The sequence below is a fragment of the Thunnus thynnus genome, chromosome 10, assembly GCF_963924715.1.
Source record: "Thunnus thynnus chromosome 10, fThuThy2.1, whole genome shotgun sequence".
In the NCBI taxonomy this organism is placed as follows: domain Eukaryota; kingdom Metazoa; phylum Chordata; class Actinopteri; order Scombriformes; family Scombridae; genus Thunnus; species Thunnus thynnus.
This window is the reverse complement of record NC_089526.1, coordinates 29,991,502-30,015,708: the sequence shown is the minus strand read 5'-3', so window position 1 is coordinate 30,015,708 and position 24,207 is coordinate 29,991,502. Positions and strand designations below refer to the sequence as shown.

The 24,207-nt window shown below is 41.6% G+C and overlaps 1 protein-coding gene and 1 long non-coding RNA gene across 2 annotated transcripts in view; both read left to right on the top strand.

Annotated features, from left to right (window-relative positions):
• Nucleotides 1-24,207, top strand: part of LOC137191953 (uncharacterized) — a 300,725-nt gene that overhangs the window by 161,562 nt on the left and 114,956 nt on the right. The window lies entirely within an intron of this gene.
• Nucleotides 1-24,207, top strand: part of LOC137191941 (dolichyl-diphosphooligosaccharide--protein glycosyltransferase subunit STT3B-like) — a 61,093-nt gene that overhangs the window by 19,387 nt on the left and 17,499 nt on the right. Inside the window, exons 2-5 of the mRNA XM_067602445.1 lie at nucleotides 17,933-18,041; nucleotides 19,404-19,691; nucleotides 21,249-21,314; nucleotides 22,321-22,420. Coding sequence (XP_067458546.1) covers nucleotides 17,933-18,041; nucleotides 19,404-19,691; nucleotides 21,249-21,314; nucleotides 22,321-22,420 — 563 coding nt within the window. The remainder of the gene's footprint in view (nucleotides 1-17,932; nucleotides 18,042-19,403; nucleotides 19,692-21,248; nucleotides 21,315-22,320; nucleotides 22,421-24,207) is intronic.

Genomic DNA, 24,207 nt, shown 5'->3' with positions numbered 1-24,207 from the left:
ACAGAGCACTGTAAACAAAATCCGGTCAACATTTTGGCTGACCCATTAAACTGTGAGTAACCATGGCAACAATATTTCTGCTTTATCCACCAGTATCTCACTGACTCATGTTGTGTTGCCCTTCAACACTGGTGTAGAAGAATTCCTGCTGTGACACATATGACAGATGTCAATCAGCTGGGCTTGCTTTTATGCTTCAAGGTAATTCTGTTATTTTTGTTAGTCTACAGAACTCTCGTCTTTGTTAATCCCAATCTACTAGCAGTTTACCAGCTGCGCATTTAAAAAACCCAAGTAAAAAGCGTTCATTGAGCCCCAGTTGAGGGAGAAGCTTTGTCAAGAGCCGACTGTGAATTTCTCTTTCAGCCTGAGAGCCAAATGACAAATAGGACAGTCTTGCCCTAGAAGCCAGACTCATGGAAACATATTGCCTACTTAATCATGTGGGCAGCCACCCACCATAGATAGGCCTGTGACCTCTAATTTAAGAAACAAAGCTCCGGGCCTCACAATGACAAACTGCAATTGCTCTAGTTACTCTTCATGCATTCGTACCCCCTTCCTCCACAGTCAGAACCAGCGTGACCACATTGACCTACATGTTCTGGGAACGTCACGCTTTTCTTTGCACTGTGATGACTGTGATGGTCTGTCACACAGCAACCTTTTATTCGAATCAATGGCCTGCTTTTTATATGAGATACATACAGCAGCAGCCATTTCTACTTCTATAGCTCTGTGTCATTTATTATTAGGACGTTGACCTTAGCCTGCACGAAGGCAGGGTGTAGGAGAGACGGGATATAGACCAAGAGGAGACTGGATGAGCAGAGAGATTTTTATGATCTCAGCAAAAGTTTAAAAAGAAAGCATTTTAACCTCAGAGGAATGATCAGTCCCATCAGCAAGACAGTAAACAAGCAAACCAAGGCCAGCCAGCCACCGCCTCTGTCTGTAATCTCTAATAGCTCTAATACATTTTGTCATATGGTCTGGAGCCTGTAAGGGCGAGCAGTGTATTCACATGGATGACTCTGCTTCCAGCAAGTGAGCTAGATTTCATGGTCTGCATTAAGTAGCCCACAGCACACACACACACACACAGAGAAACTACACCCTGACAGACCGCAGCGTCGTCTGTATTCCTAATAAACCTGCATGATTTTTATGGTGGTGTAGCAGAAGAGCCAACACACTGTAGTCACAAAACAGCAGCCCGTAGGCCAAGGCTGCAGCGATATGAAAGGAAATGGACTCATCACTCAGTGGAAAATATGAAAGACTGAAGCAGACACTTCAAACAGTTCAAAGCCTGTCTGCTAGCAGAGCAGAAAATGTGACAAACACAATCTGGACACGGATCAGATTTTATGGATCACATAAAATATATATTTATATATATATATAGAAATCACTGCTTGGAGTAGGACTTTCTGACTTTATGACCAGATTTCCTTGAGGTAAACTTTTATGTTTCTTGAGAGTTTCTTCTCAAATGTAAAAAAAGATAAATGTTAACAACCAGGAAACTAAAACTAAATTGAATTTTGTAAAAAGTAAGCTTAGCATATACACAACTTTTCTTCTATAGAGGCTTTTCCAGCAGTGTGACCTTATCACTCATGTATCCACACAATGCACTGAGCACTTAATAACTTCCTCTGACATGCAGAGTAATGGCACCAGGCCACCAGCTAAATGGAGGTCAATTTTTTGCCACGGCTGGTCAGCTTGTCTTGTCTGTCAGTTGTGATGGCAATTCACAATAATCGGCCATCAGCTTATTCAACACCAAGACTCTGGTTTGACTCTTCCATAAAGGGAAAATGGCCAGTGAGAGCTGCCAGACACTGTGGGCAGTATATATAGAAATCAGCTTCCTGTCCCAGAGCCATGGCACTGAAAGAATGAGGTGATAGTTTGTTTGTCTTGTGGGTAGCTCATTTTGTCCAATTCAAACATTTATTGACTTATGTTTCCTTAAAAGGTAATAATGAGATATCTGTCTCTACTGTATGCATGGTACCTTTTCTTCAAACAAGGTTATGTTAGACTCCATATAAGGAAAGTCAGACAGGAAGCAGTGGTTCTCCATCTTTTTAAAACCACAGCACCCCTTTATGTTCATTTCTTTTTAATGACAACCACCATGCTCACATGTGGCATGACAATGCTGCATGATATTGATTTGTGTCTATAATTTACCTCTTAATGGCTTAAAATATTTCATTTCTCTGTTGGCTAGAGAGCAGTGCTTTGTCTGGAGATGTTTCCTGAGCTTACTTAGCATCTTTGCAGCATTATGTAGTTTTCCCTGCACATAAGGCATTCTGGTTTGGGATAGCAAGCAAGTATCCTCTCTCCACATAAAGCCGCAAACGTTTTCTGTTGTTCTGCACGGGTTTGGTCGTCTCACATTGTACTGAGGGCTGATAAGTATCGGCTTCTTATACAGCAAGAAATCCGCCCATCTCTTGCTCTGACAGTCACCATTTCTGACTCCTGTGCACCCGGAAGACTGCCAAAAAGCACACTGTGTTCCTATGACAACCGTGAGCTGTCAGTACAACATAATTGTATGTCTTTCTAATATGTTGATTTCCATGTTGGCTGATTTCCTCCATCTGGATGTGTTTGAAAACGTGATATAAAACTGTATTTAAAGTAAACACCTCCTAGTTTTTTGGATGTGGTGAGATGGTATTAAAAATTTAGGCCTCCAGTAAATGTACTATAAAGACAAAATTGTAAATGAGTGTTGCGGCGCCCTCAGCCTGTCCTTCAGGCACCCTGGAATGCTGTGGCACCCACTTTGGCAACCACTGCTCCAGAGTAGCTTTAAGCTGCTTTTGAACTGCACTGCAGGCTGCTCAAGAGAGGCGGGCACAAACCCTTTCCTAGTTGAAATAAGCCGCTCTGTCTGCTGTAAGCTGTGTGCTCACAGCTTGGAAGAGTCAACAACTCTACTGGAGCACAAGCATCATTTCCTCAGTAGCTGGAAAAGCTGCATTGTTAATTTGCTGCGTGTGTGGTTACTCATTTAAAGACAAAGCAAATGATTTAGATCAACCTGTGTAGTTACATACAGTGTTATCATGTTGAGTGTTAAAAATACGAGAGGAAAGAGTCAGAAATTGAAGTGAACTGGTAAACCCGCATGCACATAGTGTGGTCAATAGGCTTTTATCTTTTTTCCAGAGGCTGTGTGAATAGCCCGTGCTTCCTCACTGTGTGTTGTGTATGTGCAGTAAATGATAGTTTGCAGAGCTGGTCTGTCTTATCTCCTATGATCTGCTCCTGAGGCACTCAGATGTGTTGAGCAGCTGGTTGGAGAAGCAAAGCAACTCCTCATTAAATAATCATCATGACTGCAATGGGCTGAGACAGTGTTGTTGTTAGGCTGTTAGTGCTTCTGACCGACCAACCTCCAGCACTGCTGCAAAAGAGCTCAAGCCAACCCTATGAACTCTGCTTTCATTAAGGCATAGTTATCGCATAAATCCTGTAGCCGGAGTTAAATTCAGTAGGATTTAACTCTGCATATGTGACCAGATATGTAAATATAATATCGCTGAAAAAGGAAAATGTTAACGATTTTTGTCAGCACATATTGCTGCTTTCCTGCAAAACTGGACATCCCTTGACTTATTAGTGTCAAAGGTCAAAAAAGTTTAGAATCAATACAATGCAGTGTTTCAGTTGCTCCAAGTCCTGGCTTCATCCTCACCCACACTCTTCCTCCTCATGCTGCTGCTTTTACTCACTCCAAATATCTAGGAAGACACATTTCCTCAATGCATATTTGATAGTGACTGCTGTCCAGAGGGGAGGCTTTTTCACCATGTTGTGTCAGGTCTCAAAGATAACTAGTCAGCAAGGTGAGTTCTTCTGGGAGGCTAATGCGTTTCCCTCCTTTTTCTTCAGGGATCATCTTGCCAGCTGACAGAGAACATTTGAAGTCTTATTTTTTTCTTCACAGTTATCATCACTTGTTTTTGAACCTGTCTTAAACTTTTAACTGGTCTAGCTGGTTTTACCGGCTTGTTTTCCTCCCTCTTATTGATTTTCAAGAATATATTCCTCCTCTGCTCTGTACAGTGTAAAGCAGCAAAACGTCTCTGTTAAGCAACAGAGGCAGCCCCATATGCCCGAGAAATCTAAGTGAGCAGAGGAGTGCATGTAGTGAGAGAGAGAGGAGTGAAGGATGGGAGGGAGAGCAGCTAAAAACCACAGGGATTCTGCTACTCTGCGGGGCTACTTATCAGGCCTCGTGTCAAATTTATAATGAAAGTTTTCCTCTCTTTGCTAGCTTTTAGGATACTTTCCCAAATCAGAGCGAAGCACCTGCTCATGTTATGAGACTAGTTCTGCTCCACTGTGCACTCTGGCTACCTCCTCACTCCTACTCCCAAACTCACATACCATACCAACACAGGCCTCCCTGCTGGATGTGTGTGTGAATGCTTGCCTTTCCTATGAAAGAGCAATGCTTGTGGTAATCATTGATTTTTTTTTTTCTTTACTCTGACCTTTGTTCAGCAGTTGCTGCAGATATTTGAATATGTACTTAGTCTGTAATGAAAGCACAGGGTGGAGTCAGCAATGATTTCCTTTAATCCAATGTTTCCTTAAAGCTGCATTGATAGTAAATATTAAAATAGAATCAAATGTTTGCTTTACAGTGAAGAGAATTCTAATCTGACTCTACACAGCTCCACAGAGCTTTTCAGCCTCTTCTGACTCGTTGGTTTCTTCTTGAATCAACCCTGTGTACACCTGCAGAAAATCTGATAAACCAACTGTGCACCACCTGTCCAGCACCAAACACTAGTGATACAACTAGTGAACAACGTCAAACACATAGCTGCTTAAAGACCTAAGCCGAGACCAACACTGAGCTAAAATGAGAGTGAACATTGACTTGCATTCATCAGATGTTCAGGATAATAGCCTAATGGGATTACAATGTTGCTCCATGTCTCTAGATACATAAATAGGAAATTGGCTAACATGTAAGCTATTACACCTTTTAGAAGGTGATAATATGTCAGGACTGTGTGTCTGCCTACTTGCTTTGGAGTTGTTTTGCCCCCTAATGGCCAAAAGTTTGTGAATGTAGCCTTCTCTCATCACTGTGACCCTGCTGGAGCAAACTGAGGTTTCTCAATTGCATTAAAATATGCTCTCAAACTACACTGGACTCTTGTGCTTTCATGCTTTTCTACAAGGACATGACAACACTGATACAAAATTGAACAAAGGCATATGGGGCGTAACAGTGAACAGCACAGATTGATGTAAGGAATCACACCAACATGATGAGACGAGGGGGAACAGTGGCCACACTAGTACGCTCCTCTTTAAAGGTTTTCTTCTCTTTCTCATCACTTTCTGAAATGGACTTGAAATGCAGAGAATCAGAGCATGAAATAGCCTACTAACTCAAATGACTTTTCTGAATAGGATTTTTAAGGTGTGCTTCATTTCAGCCCAAAGAGGGACCATTTTCAACACACATTGTGGTGGCAAAAAAACATTAGTTACTCACCATCTTCACTGTTTTTTCATTTGGAGCCAGAGTTGAACCTGTAACCTGCCAATAATAGGCTTAATTCTACAAGCCTTTATATAGAACCTCATGGACAATTTTGATGTTTTTTGAGTGCTCTTCCTCCAGAGAGCAGCAGGCATGTTGTTTTTCTTTAGCAGAGAATTAAAGCACCTCTTTAGCTGCAGTTATGACACTGGTCTGAGCCTCAGTTTACTGATGGGCCTACTTTTCTGGCTTCTCAGATAACTAAAGCAAATTTTTATTAGAGCTGCCCTGGGGTAAAACAAAAAAAAAACTTCTCTAATTTGCTTCTGTTACTGGCCAAGTGTGAGACCACATGTGATATAGTATCATTTCTGTCTCTTTTGTCCCCTGCTGCTAGCTTGTAGGTGATTTAGAAAATGAATGAAAGTCACCACCCCCCCTGTGTAATTTTCAAAATTATGATCCATTATTTTGTCTACAGCCTCCAAGGTGCAAGCTGAGCAGGAGGATTTAGGTTGATTTAGTTTGGAAATTGTCCCATCTGATTTATTTGGCTTATAGAAAGCGAGGATGCAGAGAGGGGAGAGTTAAGGGGGAATTATGCAATTGTTGCTCGGTACCAAGCCTTGGGTGCTGTTTTTTAATCAGCCAGTCATACTCAGGTGCAGCCATCCTCATTGTGTCTCCTCCGCCTTCCGCCGCTTACTGCAATATAGGATTTGCAGGAATTTGATGAGACATCATCAGATTTTAATAAATGCTTTTGTGTGAGGTCCTCCTCCTCCCCCTAGGCTCTAAACCGGCTTAATTTTCACTCTGTGGCTCTGACTTCCACATACCGCACCTCCCCGACTCTTTAACCAAACAAAATGGGATGTGGGAGGTTAATCTTGTACACTTTTCTCTCTGGTGTCATTCTCTCTGCTTCTTTCTTTCCCTCTCATTCACGTTTAAACTTCTCTCAGCGCTAATTTTGATCGAGTCTTTTCATATTTTCCGTTTAGTCAGTTCACAGTTGCACATTAAAGTCGGGTTAAAAGGCTAATGAAAACCAAATGTGTTTGCTTGACTTAAATTGACAGTTATCCAAACTTCAGCACTGTCTGTTCAGTCATGTCTGTCACTGCAGGTCAGGCTGTTACAGAAGGATATACTGTGTCTCCTCGCTACAGTCGTGTTTTATCATATTCTACATGTGATGTGTTGTCAAATCTCGTGTGGAGTTACTCTGAACCTCTGCACAGAGAAGCTGTGACATCACGTCAAAGCAAGACGAGTCTCTGCTCACTCGTCTCCACATGCTCTGTTTCATCTTCCTCGCGTGCCTCCTCTCTCTAAACCCATCCAACTGGCTTTAATTTGGATCTTGAGAACCAGTTTTACTCCTGGGTCCATTTCAAGATGACTTACAAGTAGGCCTGTCACCATAACTACTTTTGTTGGACGATATATTTCTACATATATATATTCCTAGAAATAATTGCAATAAATTATATTATTGTAATTTTATGCCACAGTTGCAGTTAAAGGATCAGTGTGTAGAATTTAGTGGCCTCTAGTGGTGAGGTTGCAGATTGCAACCAATTGAAATGCTGAAACCTTCTGGAAACAACGTGCTGAAACAGGTAGACGGATTATTTGCCTCAAATAGATGATGAGAGATTATGCTGTTTATTCTGGCATCATGTAACGGGCCTACTTCCAAGTGCTGCAGTTTCTTTAATGAGACACAGATGTGAACACGTGCTTTGTAATTCATATTTTTTAATAAGCGGCAAAGCCAGATTACAATTTTTAATTGCGTTTTTCTTTTTTCTCGCTGTGTGTGACTTTGTGTCTCGCAGCTTTCCTTCTCCTACTCCTCAGCCTCAGCTCACACACTCCTCTCTCTGCTAGAGGTGGGGTTGTGGGTAAAGTCACAATTGTAAATCGTGATGATTTTTAATATTGCAAACACACTCCCTGAGCCATTTTCAATTAATTAATGTAGTTAACTATGAACTCACTCGTGCATTATTTTTTTATATTACTAAGACTGAAACTCTTCATAATGTGCTTTTTAAACTTCAAGTTGCTGTGTTCTTTTCAGTGTACGTACAAATGATTGCAACTCAACTTTATTTATATAAAAAGTTCACATAACATGAACAGCAGAGTTGATCCAAAATGCTTTACAGCACACTGAAAACAGAATAAAAGAAAGGAAAAAAATATTAGAGGAATCTAAAAGTAAAAAAATCATAAAAATCACACGGTCACACAATGCGGATAATGACAACAAACACCTTCAGTTGACAGATTTTAAATTTGGTTTTACAGATCTATCAGCTTCATCCAAGTAGAGACTGTTCTTCTGCCGTCCCAACAGATACTGTATTTACTGTATGTGTTGGAATCAGTCAGGAAAGCATGATGTTTTTGTGACACAGTGGAGATGAACACTAATGCAATTTGATGTAAAATTTCTTGAAATGTTCACATTTTGCTGTAGATAAAAAAATTTGGGACTTTTGTAGTGAACAGTATGTCATAAAATAATCCTGGTTGTTTGTACAAGTGTCTAAAGACAAAGACTAAATGACTAATTAACTAATCGAGAAAAAAAATTGATGAATAAAATGATAAATAATTACAGCCCTAGTGTCAATAATCGTAATATGTCATACTTAGCCTAATAAAATCACAAAATGTATTGAATTGGCATTAAAACACAGTATCATCACATGTGTCGTGTGTGTAGAGGTTATCTGCCAATTCACACTCCCGCTCTTTCCCTCAGCATTCTTCTCATGTGACCTGGCTCTTGCCTTCCTCTACTCCTCCTCTTCCCCTCTACATCAATTTTTACTAATCTCATGTCTCCTCTTTGTTGTTCCTTGTCATCTTCTCCTCCTCCCATCTTCTCTCTCTCTCTCTCTCTCTCTTGGAAGATCGCATCTCAGCCAAGCCTCAGAACAACGCAACAGTACAGAGGAGAACGAGCCCCCCTCCATCTTCTATCTTCATGGACTGTGAAATTAGGTTTTACTTAGAATTGGGCCATTGGAGTTTAGAGATGATGAAGGCGATTTAGGAGATTGTTTGTGGTTACAGACGGATGGAGAGGCAGGAGAAGATAGCCTCGTCTCTTTCATGTTGGCTGCTCCCATCTCATCAAGCATTCAAGGAGCCCTGCCCATCCCCTCCGCTGACCACTTATACAACGTAGCCAGCACAGGCCACGTAGGTGAACAGAAAACGCTATTATAGTTTCTAACTATTTTCCCCCAGAGCCTCTGACCTCTACCCACTCCTCTCTGTGCGTATGACTAGCACTCTCCAGCGTGCTACGAAGCTCAATATATTTTAACCCGCTGCCCTTCTCACCCTCATCTCCAGTCCTGCGGTGTTGTGAAACTATGGCTGCCTGGGCCAGCTTCAGTCTCCTTCTCAGAGACAATAAAGACACTCTGTTTGTGTCTCATCCTGACCTTGTGCTGTGATGGTGAGCTGAACGGTTCTCATCAGAAAGCTTATAGAAATACAGTATTTGGTTCTGTTACACATAGAAGAAGTATGTGAGGCTCTTCTCCAGGAGACTGTTGAAATACTTGATATTGTGCTATTTTGGTGTGATGTGACACCCCATACAGGCAGCCAGGTGATATTACACTTTATAGTAAATAGGCTGCTAACAGTACGTGGACTCTGTTTTCACTCTATGTTGCGGCTCCCATCGCTGGTCATTTTGCTTGTTAATAATCAACTGAATCAGAACAAAGACACACAACAGTGTCAGTGTCAGGCTATACATTCACATGTCTTATTAGTGCTGTAGTGTGATGTTTTTACAGGTTGGACTACTGACCTATTTGCCCAAAGAGTTTTATTTCAGTTTACTTTATTCCAGTCTTCACAGTTTACTCAATTAATAGTTGACTGTGAATGAACTTACAGTGCTTTCCAAACAAGAGTAAAAGCAAGAGGTCAACAGGACAGTATTGTGCAACAGTACAGTGGTTTGTTGAGAATTGTATATTACATGAGCTGTGGAAAGTTGGGGCCATGTGTGCTCTTTCGTGTGTGTGTGTGTGGTCATGCTTGTCATGGTGTATTTTACTTCAAATCTTCCTTCAGTGGATTTACTTGCTCCTGACTAGCCTGGTGACTGCAGGCTCTCTTCAGTAAAGTGATTTCTTTAAATCATGTAAACAAGAAACGTGGTTTCTTTATTTGGAGTTTGGGATTAGAGAAATCCTGTAGATATAGCTAGATTTATGCTGGAGAAACCTGATCTTCTAGCTGTGTTTACACAGGTATTTTAGACAGGATTTCTACAAAAGCACATGTGCATGATAAAGACTTCAGGCTTTGTTTTTGTTGTCCAGTATTTGTCTTGTGAGACTCTATGTGAGTCTTGACTGAACAGTCTGGATGTGAGAAGGGTGCAGTTCATACAGTGTGCTGTTGCCGAGGCCAGAGATATACTGTAGCACCTCAAACCTTCAACAAATTGTCTGACAGTTATTTGTTTCTATAAATGAAGTGTTTGCATAATTTTAGGTGGATTTACTGTTCTAGTAGTGGTTTCCCCAAGCGTACCCTGCTTTAAAACAGAATGTCACAGTGTCCTACAGAATCTATACATCACAAGAATATGTCCTGGTCCCATCTTCCCAAATGACCCATTTTCATATGCAGTGTTATCACATAAAAAATATATGAAATAAAACCACTTCAGTGGTGCTGGTTTGCATGACGGTGAGGCAGCTCACCCTCCTCTTTGCTGTTGGAGCACCTTATACAGTTAAAAAGAGAAACAATTGCTCAGTTACAGGGAACATCTGTCTGTGATGGCAGTATCTGTTGGCTCCATTGTATCTTAAGCAAATGGTCACTCCCCACCCATTATTCACTACAATGAAATTAGGCTTGTGAAGGATGGGATGGGGTAGGGACACTAAGTCAGAAGACGGCAGCTGCAGGAAATGATGCATCGCTGCATTTTTCTCGTGAATCTTCAAATCACATTTACATCTGGTGATTGAAACGCAGTGTGCACAATAATGACTTGTCTGCTTTTATACTGCGATGGTCTGATTTGTTAACATTTTTAAGCCATAGAGAAAACACGCATAACACTTTGTCTTTAGGGAATTTTTTTTTGTGTAAATATCTTTTTCATGCCTTATTTTATTTGCGTGCATATCAGCCCGTGTGTTTGTACTGTTTAGCTGTACGTGTGATTGAAGTGTGCAGCTGTGCGTTAGTCTCTTTGATGCCACCTCCTGTCATCTCCTCAAAGCTGTGTGTTTTTTCCAGTCCTCCTGCGTCAGGCTCCCACACACACGCTATCTGAAAGCAGCAGGTAGCATGATCACCCTGCAGAGGCTGCAGCTGCCCTGCCTGTCCTTGGAAAAGATAGTAGAACGGGTCATTAAGAGGTGACGCTGCCCTCAGTTCGGCTGCTCTTTGGCCATCTGCCATGTTTAAAGATACAGCAGAGCAATTGTCTGTGCACATAGGGAGGAGTAAGGGTAGACCGAGAGCACTTATTTTCAGAGATGATGAAGCAGGGTGTCCTGAAAAGATGACACAGCAAAGAGATGGGAGAGATGGGAGATAGGGATGTTAAATAGACTAACTCCATCTCAAGCAATAAATACATCTGTTAGACACAACTGATGTGATTGATTGGATGAAAAATGTAAATCAGTTTGATTTTTTTTTTTTTTTGTCTCCAATGATTAAAAGCAGGACTATGGATTGGTGTCCATCATCAATCATGTGCCATATATGAGAGCTCAGCATAGCAACCCTGCCACTGCACTGCAGCATTTCTAACCTACCAAAGGGTGATTGCTAAAGGAGACACTATAGTTACTGTCAAAATAAAAAGACACATTGACCCCGAGGAATTTCTGCACACACCTAAAAAAAAAAAAAAAAAAAAAAAAAAAGGAACTGAGTTTGTTTACTGGTATGTATGAAAGCACACCTCAGAGATACACATCACACTATGACTATTTTCAATATGCAGTGACAGGCTGCTACAACTGCTGCCATGGTGATTAGTCCAAATGATGCTTGCATTTTTATTTCCATTCACTGCTTCCATGTCGGCCACCTGGAGAGAAGGTGCTACAGTCAGCCCACATATGCGGTAAAATAGATTTACCTCACTGCAATAAAGCTTTCAGCCGTGTGTCTGACTTATTTACAGACTTTAATTTGTCAAGCTAACACTTATTTACCTAATGACAATAGACAGAGAATGATTGGTGGTTGTTTTCGCAGTGTTGTGCTACCCAAGCTGTATTCATATTCAGCCCAGAAATGCTGCTGCTAATGGAAGCTTAGTGCTGGATTTGAAGCTGGTTCAGTAAAAATAATCTCTCATGCATTCGCCTGGTCAGCAATATATGTAAGTGAAAAACCAAGAGGAAAACAACACATTGGTTAGTGGATTTGAACAAATGGCCATCTGAATATATTCTATTCTGCACACTAAAGCTGTTTGCTAAGAGCAAATAATGCAGTTCATCCAGCCAATAGTGGTGCCATACATATTATATTTGTTTTATTAGTTTATCTTCCAGGCACAAAGATGTGTCTGACATAAGTAGGACGCTATGTGCAGCAGTCCCTGTCTGAGAATTATATTACGCTCTGAACTCATCACTTGGTTTCAGACCCACGAGGGATGCTTTGATCAGGCTTTTTAAGGCTGATGCTGATCACTGAGTTAATGTGAGTAGAATAGGCCCCAATCTAATACAGATCCATTGATTCCTGGTCCCCCTCCATTCCACAAACTACTCTTAATAATAAAGTCTTATTTTTGAAGTTGCAAACCCTGATTAGGGGCCATGGAGCAAGAAATTAAAGCTCCAACTCCGATACTAATTCCTTGGATAATACTTTCAATATATAAAACTTATATTACACTTATACTTAACAGATACACACAAAGTTTTCTCAAGAATTCTCCATGAGCTTCTTTTCATCTGGAAAATAACTTTGTACAGTTCGGCATGCATGTGAACTGTGGATTAATTGAAAAATGTAATGACTTATTGGAGACAAAATAAATAAACTGCTGTAGCTGCAAGTCATGGACAGACAGCTTGTCACTAGCTAGCATCTAATGGGTCTGAAGTGATATTTGCAGGTATGTTTACATGCTGTTTAGCTATCTAGCTGCTAACTGACATTAGCGGTGCACTTTTCCCTGTTGAATGTTTGTTTCGTGGCTCATTCAACAAACTAAGCTGCAGGACAAGACGTGACATCATGTTTGTAAGTTATCATGTTTTGATGATGTGGACACAGGCTATTGTTTCATTCACTACATTTTACAAAATGAATGTTAAGGAAAGTTATATTTGTCTCTTTTTTTTTTTTTTTTTTGATTTCCGATCTGTGACTCAAAACTGTGATACGATCCAAACTGACTTTTGTGATCTGTCACTCCCCTAGAGCCCAAACATACTGACGGCCTGCTTTACTGATTACATCAAGTCAAGTCAATTTTATTTTGTATTGCCCAATATCACAGATCACAAATTTGCCTCAGGGGACTTTACAGTCTGTACAGCAATACAGCATCCTCTGTCCATTCTATTTAGGAAAAACTCCCTAAAAACCCCTTTATTGGGGAAAAAAAACTGAAGAAACCTCAGGAAGAGCAACAGATCCCTCTCCCAGGACGGACAGACGTGCAATAGATGTTGTGTGTGCAGAACAGACCACAAATTACAGAATACAGCATTGAACAGAATAAAAAAAATTATAATGGATATATAATATTTATGAAGAATGTGATGAAGAGGATGCCACGCAGCTTCCAGGTGCCACCAGAACAGAATAGGACCTGATCCATGCGACCTCCATCACCATGGAGACCTGGCAGGAGGACAGACTACACATACACACATAAGAGACTCAAATCACATCATTAACACACACGAGAGAAGAGACAAGAAAAGACATTATTCACACAGGAGAGAGAGAAGGATAAAGACATCATTCAGAGAGAGAGAGACATAAGGTGAGGCTGAACTGAGGAGAGAGAGGACAGGAGGAGAGGGAGAGGGACACACAGCTATTGATGCAATAATCACGTCAACAGGACAGCTCTTAGTAAATTCATTGAGACTGAAACTGACCTCATGCAGTACAAGGTCATGTAGTACTCAGTTAAAGGCAAAAAGATGAGTTTTAAGTTCAGATTTAAAGGAGTCAACAGACTCTGATTGTCTGATGTCAGCAGGGAGCAGTTAACAGCATGAACTAGAGTCTGTGTTGGTCCACACAGGATCATCACCTGACTCAGACACCTGCATGGTGGAGATCAAGCAGCCATGATGGATCAGTCAGTGAAAGCACTGTTTGATGGACATTTATTTATCTGCATTTAATTTATGATCAGATGTTCTCATCTGCACTGCTAATAGAACGACCGTCGTCATTTATAAAGAATATCAGCTGATTCTCACAGCCGCCTGATGATCTGAACCTGGCTAAATACAGTTTTAGAGAAGAAAAAGAATCTGAAATGAAGACTAGTCGAACCGACAAATTCACCTGTTAAAGCTGAAACGTACCAGCATTTATCTGATGGTTGGAAATTCATTTCATGTCCTCATCTGGTTCAGGAAAGGCCGGTTTCGCCTATTTCTGGTGTGTCTGCACATGAAAAGAGCTCCCCTATGTTTTAATGAGCTCGGATCCCACGGGTGAGACAGAATTTTTGCTTCGCCTGAGACCTAGGATGGAAAGGGTTTAAGAGCCCATCATCCACAGAATCAAGTGTCGGTGGTAAGTGTTTCTTCTGTCCGCCGGCTGAACGTTTTGGGATTTCTACTGGCTTTCTGAGACTGTGATTGTAACGGGAAAATGAGAGGCATTCTGTCAAACTAGGCAGGAACCAGAGCACCAAAGACGCAATGGATTCTGTGTACATGCAGGCACTTTTTCTCTCGCCTCTTTCTTTTTTTTTTTTTTTTTTCTTCTTTCAATCATATGGCTGAGCCTCAAGAGCGTGCACGAGCACCCGCGCACATACCCGCAATCTAGCACTCACTCCGAAGGGGGCTGAGCGAGCCATATGCTGCAATCCCTCTATCAAATTCCTGTTTCTCATGGAGGGACAGTTTGTATTGAGCACTTTAATACTTGTGAAAAAAAGCTCAGGGGACAAGCAGACTCTAACTGCTGTGTACCAGCACAGTCTCTGTCTGAAAGCTGGGGGCTAGATGCAGCATTTGTACAAAAGCAGCAGTCTATCTACCAGACCCCGCCTCATTATAGACAAGGCTTTAGTCGGATTGTTCTTCCTAAAGTATCGCCGGCTGTAAACAACTTCAGAGATAAAAGGCAGACAGAAGGTTGAGGAAGAATGAGAAGGAAGGGAAAAAAATGCAGGTAAAAGAAGTGTGAGAAAGGGTGAATAGAGCCACTCAAGTTGTCTCAGTAATTTTTGTTCAGTTTCTCTTTGCTTGTCTAAAAGGAAATGGCAGTAAAGTCTAGTGTCTGCCGTGTTGTTAGCTGAGATTGTAGTAGAGGAAAAGACGTGTTTATGCCAGTTTCCCTGTCAAATAACAGTGATTGTTTTTTCAGCAGATTACTGCATTTTTGTGTGTTTGCTAGTAATCTGGACACATAGACCTGTCCTGACATGAACTGACTTCAGAGAAAACAACATAATGTATTTATGATCTCCCCCCCCCCCACCACCACACTATAGGCCTGTCAGTCAGGTGCAGTGCAAACCTTTCTATAAGGATGTTGTGTACTGATGCTATCTCAAGAACCATATAGAACCATATAGTTTGAATGCTACAGCTAGCATCATAGCATCTGTGAATCTTGAATCTTGAAAGAACAGCTTTAGTTTGTTTTGTTTTTTTGCTTTATGTCCTGAAACATACACTTGAACAATATGTCTGACACTTCACTACTTGTGAATGAGATGGGAAGTGTCTTATTGAGAAAAGTTTTGATGCAGACACAGACTTAACGATCCTTGTGGTCCCAGGCTGGATCAGATCCCTGCTGTGTGAACTGTCTGACGGTGTCTGAACCTGCCCGACTGTATTAATGTGTGTTCAATCATTTGTTGGAAGTCTATTCAGTGATGCTCTTGGCTTTCTAATCACCTTGGTTCATCAGACTTCTGGGTCTTTTGCATCAAGTGATTGGATCCTGATATACTTCCATGCAAGTAAAACTAGTTTTCTTTTTTGTCTTTACTCCATTTAAATCCTGAAGTATTAAACACTGTGGTAATTCCCACATGCAGGTACAAACATCCCAACGCTATTACAGTTTTCAATTTGAAATATCTCTTGTTGTCACACGTATAGTGCTTGCTGATGGAAGCGGCTGGCTGACTGTGGCACTGATGTTTCCAGTGATGTTCAGGTCACCTGTGTATCTCTTCTCATGCTGCTGTATCCTCAGTCTCAGTCTCGCAGTTTTCTGGTAGAAGTTAGTCTGCAGTGCTGTCTGTTCTTCATCAGTTTACCTCTACGGTATTACAACTTTGAAATCTTTTCCATACTGTGGCTTTGTTGTGACACAGTCATAACTCCCAAACTTGTTCATAGCTGGGACTTTGAAGTTTCTTCTATTGTACATTTCAGTACTGCAGTTTTTAAATTCAGTTAAATGCTTTAAGTTTAAGCTTGTTTGATGTCAACTTTTCCCCCAACCTGCTCACAGTGCACTCTGCTCATACTTTTTTCATACTTTTGTGTGTAACTTTTATGTTTTGTTTGCACAGCTACAGTAAGTTGACTCAAAGCCAGCAGACCTGCTTTGCTCAGGTTAATTATGTTGAGAGAGTCAGAAGTTTTATGAGGTTAGGCTTTCAGTTTGATCTGAGGCAGATTGAATCAACATTTCACTGTCTACTCTTTCTCTTCACTTGTTTGTTCTCTTTTTATACACATCTCACTTTATGTCCTGTGAACATACATGGGTATGTTTATGCTGTACATTAAATAGCTTACACTCTTAAAGTAGGTGACATACCATGGATGTAATTAAGAGAACCGGATACTGTGTTACAAGATTACATCCCATTCATTGGTTGCTCAGTGGCCAGACTGTTGAAGCAACATTAAGCCATAGTCCCTTAGTCCCTCTTGGTCTGGCTCCTCTAATATTATCTGTGAGGTCGTTGACACCAATCTAAAACCAGATCCTTTACTTATCATCCTCGGCTCATCTGAATCAACAATGAATCTGACTTTAGACCAGAAGCTTTTTTCTTTCTTATAGCCTCATTACGGCAAAAGAAAAAAAATCCTTACACAAGCTCTGGAGTGAAACAAGTGTTCCAATTATTCAGATGTGGCTGGATGACTTAATTAACACCTTACATTTAGAAAATACTAACTCTCTCAGTGTGATAGAATTTAGGAACCCCTCATCAAGTACTTTGCAGCTTAAAATTAGAAGAGAAACTATATTTTCCATTCATAACATTTAATAATATCATGCAAATATGAAAGAATGTGATGAGTGAAAATCCACAGGGAACTGTAGTGGGTTAGGGTGATTATCTAGACACTTCTCCCCTTATGTCCTTCTCAGTCTAACTGGTTGTCATTAATGTTCCGCTGTTCCCTTTTTCTTTTCTTTAGCCAGTTTTTACTATGTACTGATCATGTCATCATCGAATGTCTTTATAAGTGTTTAACAGAGCAATAACTGACTCATTGTCATCTGTAGATGAACCAAGATGCTTGATAAAAATATTTTTGACAGAAAGAAAGTTGCTCATATATCGTACATCAAAAAATTCGACATGCTTTCGTCTTCCAGCCATAAAAACGACCAGGATATTCTGCACGCTTCGACGTTTTCAGGCCCATCGAGCATGCACGCTAGAGTCCTTCTCCAGCAGAACCAGTTGAGAGAATGTGAGACTTCCACTGGAAGCCAGCGGACTTCCTGTTGGATCCCTGCACACATGAATAGGATCAAATCATTTCATTATGCAGCTCCTCTAGACTTTACAGATGTTATTGGACCAGGACAACGCTTTTTGGGCCAGTGTGTGTCAGGTCATGAAGTTGGAAGTCGTAATTACCCAGGGTGGCCACTATGCCAAAATCGTTTCACAGCCCAGCTTTCCTGCTACCAGGTTGCCAAAACTGCCAAAATCCATGGAGGAGGACACAAACAACAACACATCTGTATTTTAAACATTTTCATTTTCCGACGCATCAGGGTAAATCCCCCGCACTCAAACGCACCAGACTGTGTTTGAACCACACGGAAAGAGTTAGGTGTGCTGAGCTTAATCCCTTCACCGAGACCCAGATGTCTTCTGTAGCTGCTCCTGTTGTTTTTGGTACGTGCTCTGTCTAACAGTCCTCTCTCTCTGCCTCTGCTCTGATGTCGCAGGTTCAACTACAGGTCGACTCACCACCTCACCACCAACGGCTTCTATGAGTTCCTCAACTGGTTTGATGAAAGAGCCTGGTACCCTCTGGGTAGGATAGTGGGGGGCACTGTGAGTATTTCTTCTAGTATGTGTGTGTGTGTGTGTGTGTGTGTGGGATAGTGCAAATGTGTGCACTTTCTACCTCAGCCCCATTCTTTCTTTGTCCTTTTTCCTCAAGAGTCACATTACTGTCACATTACTGTGATTACATCCTCTTAAACTCACTTTTTACTACACATATAACACACACACACACACACACACACTCAGTAGCCATGGTTAAACAGCTCCTGGGGGAGGCACTGAGCAGCAGAGAGCGCTCATACGACACACACAGTAGATCTGTCTTCATAATGACTAAAGGACAGACAGACCGGGGTCACTTTTAACACATCATTACACCACTTCCTCCTTTGTATATTCATACCTCTCTCTCTCTCTCTCTCTGATGTCTCTATACAGGTTGATTAAGGTAGAGCTAACTGCTGCGGGCTAATCTGTCACCCAGAATGCACTTTTCGACATTCACATGAGCTGACACAACTTACAGCTTAAAATATGAGACAATATGTTTCACTTTGAAGCAAGATGTTTGCATCATAAGATGTAACAGAAAGTTGAAAGAGATTTTTGAAAGAAATAAAGTACATCTGCTGAACACAGTGCACTGTTCTACTCCTTCTCTGTCTCACTTTTTTATTCTAGTGGATAATTGAATACTGTGTTGAGAATTTGTTTGTGTTAACTGTATTCAGATACAGGCCATATTTGGATAACAGGGGCAAGCCACCGGGAGGGGTGTAAATTGTCACTGACAGTTAACAGTAGCATTTTTAAACAGCTGCTGGGAATCATTACATTTAAAGACTGTTAATTCTGACAGTTTATGGAACGTTAAAGTCGTTTGTTTGGAGACGGGAGATATGTTAACATGAAATACCCTCCTGCACTTGAAGTTCTTTCCAGTTGCTGTAGGATGTGATTTGGACTTTCTCAAATATGCATTTTTTGGAAATAAGTTACCAGACCGTTTTGTGTGAAGGAAATATGGTAAGATTTGCTGTTATCAGAAATTTCAAACAAGTTGATGATGTAGGCTGGCGAAAGCATATTTCCTGTGAGCTGGCTACAGCATTATAATGTGCAGGGGGGTTTGTTGGTTTGTTTTATTCTGCTGTTGAAGTGCTCATTGAAACAGGTAATGGAGGCATTTTGCAGGCACAGCAGTGAAAAGGTGCATGAAGCAGCATTTTCAGTTGTTCAGAGCTCTTGCTGGCTTGTCAATATTGCTGCTCTTCTCATCAGAGAGAGATTTTTTTTTTATGCCTTTTCAGACATAGTCAATAAAAGTCAACTCTTATGAAATCTAGAAAAAAAATTGTTTTGTGTTGCCTGTCCTAAATCATTTCATTTCTGCCTCTCCTCCTCCAGGTTTATCCAGGCTTAATGGTCACGGCGGGCCTCATCCACTATGTGCTCAACCTGCTGCACATCACTGTCCACATCCGGGACGTGTGCGTGTTCCTGGCCCCGGTGTTCAGCGGCCTGACCTCCATCTCCACTTTTCTGCTGACGAGGGAGCTGTGGAACCAGGGGGCGGGGCTGCTGGCGGCCTGCTTCATCGCCATCGTCCCGGGCTACATCTCCCGTTCCGTGGCCGGCTCCTTCGACAACGAAGGCATCGCCATCTTTGCCCTGCAGTTCACCTATTATCTATGGGTACGCCGATACATAACCGTAGTAGTCTTCCTATAGTATACAGCTCTTTAAACTGGTGATTATTCCTGCGTCAGTTGGCTTTTAATAGTCAGTATGGACACCTGACTGTTGTTTTAAAACACCTATCCTTTAAATAGGCAGACTACAGTGCAAAACTCATGTCTTTCTATGTAGACTAGACCTAGCAGTTGACTTAAAGCCGCACTAATCAATAATATTTTATATTATGTAATGTGAAACGTGTCCTTCGTGGTGACAAACCCACAGGCAGAGTTTCAATTTACTTTATAATTCAGACTGAAATCTGCTTCATGTTGGCAATTTTCTGTTTGAGGATAGTTGTCATTAGAATCAGTAGCAAGTGATCAATGCCGCCAGCGTCGTTTTCAATTAAAACAGAAGCTGCGTTAGTGCTTTTTAAAAGCTGTTAACTTGTATCATGTTGATCGAACAAATATGTCAGTTTAAGAGGTTGTTATTTCAACGAATGCTGCTTCAAACTAGAACATAATTAATTTCTACTTTCTCATTATGCAGTGATTATGCGGAAAGTACGCAGTTGCAAATGACTGTGTGAAACTACGTATGAAGGGACTTTCAGAAGCCCTGTTAACACTCACTTCACATGTGACATTCTTGTGATCCTGTAAAGCTCAGTGTTCATTTATGATGTCCTCTCATGCTGAAAGCAGCGATCCCAAGTGGCTTTAACCACTTTCACTGTCCACAAAACTGTCTGTTAGTTCCAAAACGGGTTCCAGTGTCTGGAATATGTTGGATGGTGATGACATAACGTTATTTTTTTTTTATACTTTTTCCTTTAACCACTAATCTACCCACTAAATCTGCTTTAACAGATTTATTCATCACACCGGTCCTCTGCGGTTTATGCATGTGGCTGTATGGGCTAATGTTATTCTTACTGAATATGATCAACTATGACATTCCACGCATACCACTGATATTTAAAGAAGGAATTCTCTCTCCTAGTTATCAAACCCTGAAGTCACAGTTAATTGGTGGTGTGGAAGAAGTGAAGTCTCATTTCTATACTCTGGTTTTTCAAACTGAACCTAAAAAAATTCCAGCATAATTAAATCACATATATACATACATAGACCCACAGGACTCACAGCTCTTACTAGTTATGGGATATTCCTGGACGGAAATATAGAACAACTTCATTCTCTCCCTTCCTTCCATTCACCACATCACATTGGTTGGGCTCTGGCAGTCCTCCAGCCAATAGCAGCACCTCCCACCCGTACGTTCGTTAAGTCAGGGCTTGTTAGCCTCGTTAAGCCCTCGTTAGCCCCCATGTACCGCTCTGGGGAAGGTAAAGATGTGTAGGACATGCTGCGCTGCTTTGTGGAGGTCATTAAATAGGGAAACATGATGAATAATTCAGACAGTCATGTTTGGTAAGCAGCAGCAGGGCAAATCCTTACGGTACAAAATAGTGAACAGAGCAGCTTAGTGGAAGCAGCTGATTTGGATTTGACTTTGTGTGTGTGTGTATGTGTGTAATTGGTTAACACTGTCCTATGTAAACCGCAGGTGAAATCAGTGAAGACGGGGTCGGTCTTCTGGGCCATCGGATGCTGCCTCTCCTATTTCTACATGGTGAGAACACACACACACACAACAACAACGGTTGTTTTATACTTGTGAGAACATTTGGTGACTACTTTCATGTGCTAATCTGACATAAAACCTAACCCAAACACACATCTGAAGCAGAAACTTAAAACATATATCACACACACACACACACACACTCTATGAGCCAAGCAGAAGCAGCCGAGTCATACTCTCACCATGCCACACACGCAGCCTTTGCAGATAAGACTTTACCATCCAACAGTTTTGGACGTCCATCAAATATCGTTGCTCCCACATCACCGGAAGCCATTTTCATCAAACAATGACAGACCTATTGGGGGGGGGGGGGACCTTTTCCCTTACCCACCTTACCCATCATTCAGCCCAGACTGTGATGAGTCCGTAATGAATCGTTTGAACGCCTCACGCTGTAAGCTGTGACGCTCCTTCTCTGGCTGCCACTCACAGCTTGGCAGTTTACATGACGCTCGGAGACAATAAACACAAAGCTTGAAAAGAGGTGGAGATGTGTGTCTGTTGTTCTGAACAGCTGTAGACCCTGGTGTGTGTGTGCGTGTGTGTGTGTTAGTGTGTTTGTGCGCCTTTGAGGGTTTTGGGACCGACAACATAATCTGAATGGCAGTCTTAATGCTGTAGCTTATAATGATTTCACAGCTCTCAGGTGGGCCGTTCAGCTCCGCTACCCGTCTCGTTATGGACGTGTGCGTGCGTGTTGTGAATAAAAGAGAAAATACAGCCACCCTTCAGTTCCCAGCCTGCAGGGACTTGTAGGATGTTACAATACTGATTATCTAGTGCAGCCCAAAGCACTGCAGATTCAGCAGGGATCAAAACCGCATCACAACAAGAAGCAGTAAACTAATTTTATATGCGATTGTGTGTTTGTGCGTGTTATCTGTGTGCAGGTGAGCACGCATGAGCCAAATTATCACATCCCTCCATTAATGACTATTATTGCTAAAGCTAAAGAAAAATGCTCTTATTAAATTCATTCTGTGTTCCACAGGTTTCAGCTTGGGGTGGTTACGTCTTCATCATCAACCTTATTCCTCTTCATGTGTTCGTCCTGCTGCTCATGCAGCGCTTCAGTAGGAGAGTCTACATAGGTGAGATGCAACAAGCACACACACATGTACACATGAATACTTCATTTCTCTTCACATTCAGAGGCATAAACAGATGACTTGGGGGGTTTACAGTTATGCTTATTTCATATTCAGTGTAATACATCTGGGATAAACAGACAGCAAGTCAGGCAAGTTAACTGTACAGTCAACAAACACACACAAAAGCTGTGTTTTCTGTACTGGCACACGACTCAAAAGCATGCACACTGATGTTGCGGTATCACACAGAGTAGCTTGTTATTCTTTGTCATATAGGCGCTGTATAAACACTGTTACTGATAATTAATGGCATCCATTAGCAGCTGATGTTGTGTCTGTAATGAGACAGATATCAGGTTTACACAAATCCCTTAGAGAAGGGCAGAAGGGATTCATGATAAAAGTAAGAGAGATGGAAAGTGGAAACGCAGGCAGAGAAAAAAAAAAAAGAGAAGGAAAAAAGATTAAAGCTGTCTTCCCTTCAAAGAGCTCGCCTCGTCGCACACTCTGAACTCGCCTCACTGATCATGAATCAAGTCCTGACCCCAGGCTCACAGCTCCCTCCTGATGCTGCAACACCATTCCATTGTTTCGGATCCAAATCAATAGCCCATACACACTGTACCAGTTTAGGATCCTGTGGAAATAATGACATATCAAGACGAAAAAGAGTACACAATTGGGCTAAGTTAACTTGGCAGCAACAGCAGAAAGCTGTGAAGTATGCAGTCAAAGGGAGCCCATACCGAGGGGTGCTAGAAATTAAGACAAGCGCAGAGAAGGACGACTGAAAAGAGAGAAGAAGAGACAGGAGTGACGGGTTGGTTCTACATCCTCCAATAGAATTATTGGCAAAATGAATAATTTAGCATCAAGCTGACTTTCCCATCTTCCCTCCGTTGGTCTCCTACCTCCTTCGCCGCCCCCCACTGTTTCTGTTTTTTGCCTTCACCTCCTCTGTGTGTCTCTCTCTGAAGACGAGCCTCGCACATTCTGCCTGCAGCAACACAGTAATTGCGTTAGTTCAAAGTTGTAATAGCTCACCGTGTTCTGTGATGCATACCTTGTAGTGTGATTGGGAGTCCAGTCAGTGACCCGCTGTCACACAGCACCCCCCTCTCGCTCTATCTTACCTGTCTAATAAAGCAGAAATACCATAATGAAATCCAACTGGAATTTCATTATCTCATGAGCAGCGTCTCCTCTGCAGCAGAAGAGAAAAACTCAGAATAGAAACCTCTCTGATGGATGCTTCCACTGTCTAACAGGCATCGGCTTGACTGCTGGTTGCCGGCACCAGTACGAGGCCGTTACATCGCTCAGCGTCTAGGGAGCAGGTGTCATGTGCCGCCTACTGGGGCACTTTAACATAGTGATGCCTGGCTCATCTGTTACAGAAGTGACTTGCTTGGTTGCCTGTAGCAGGACTAAATGATAAGATTAGAGTGGATGGTAGGATTTGGGAGAGGTATGAGGCCACATGTATTTATCATCTTCAAGTTTGGCAGTTCCAACAACGTCTTCAGGTAAACAGCTTGTGCTTTTTTACCAACAAATAAAAGTGAAGCGGCCAGAAAGTGGATGAAAAGCCAAAGGCAGCACTTTGGATCACCAAAGGCAGCACTATGTTATGGTCAAAAAACACATACATGCCCAAAGAAGCGGCACAAGCATTAATGTGCAGAGTAAGTCTGGCAATATTCTATATTTTCTTTTCTTTGTCCCATGAAAAACCTTCTTACTAACAAGTATTGTGCGTGTATCAAGCCTGATATATCTCAGTCCTC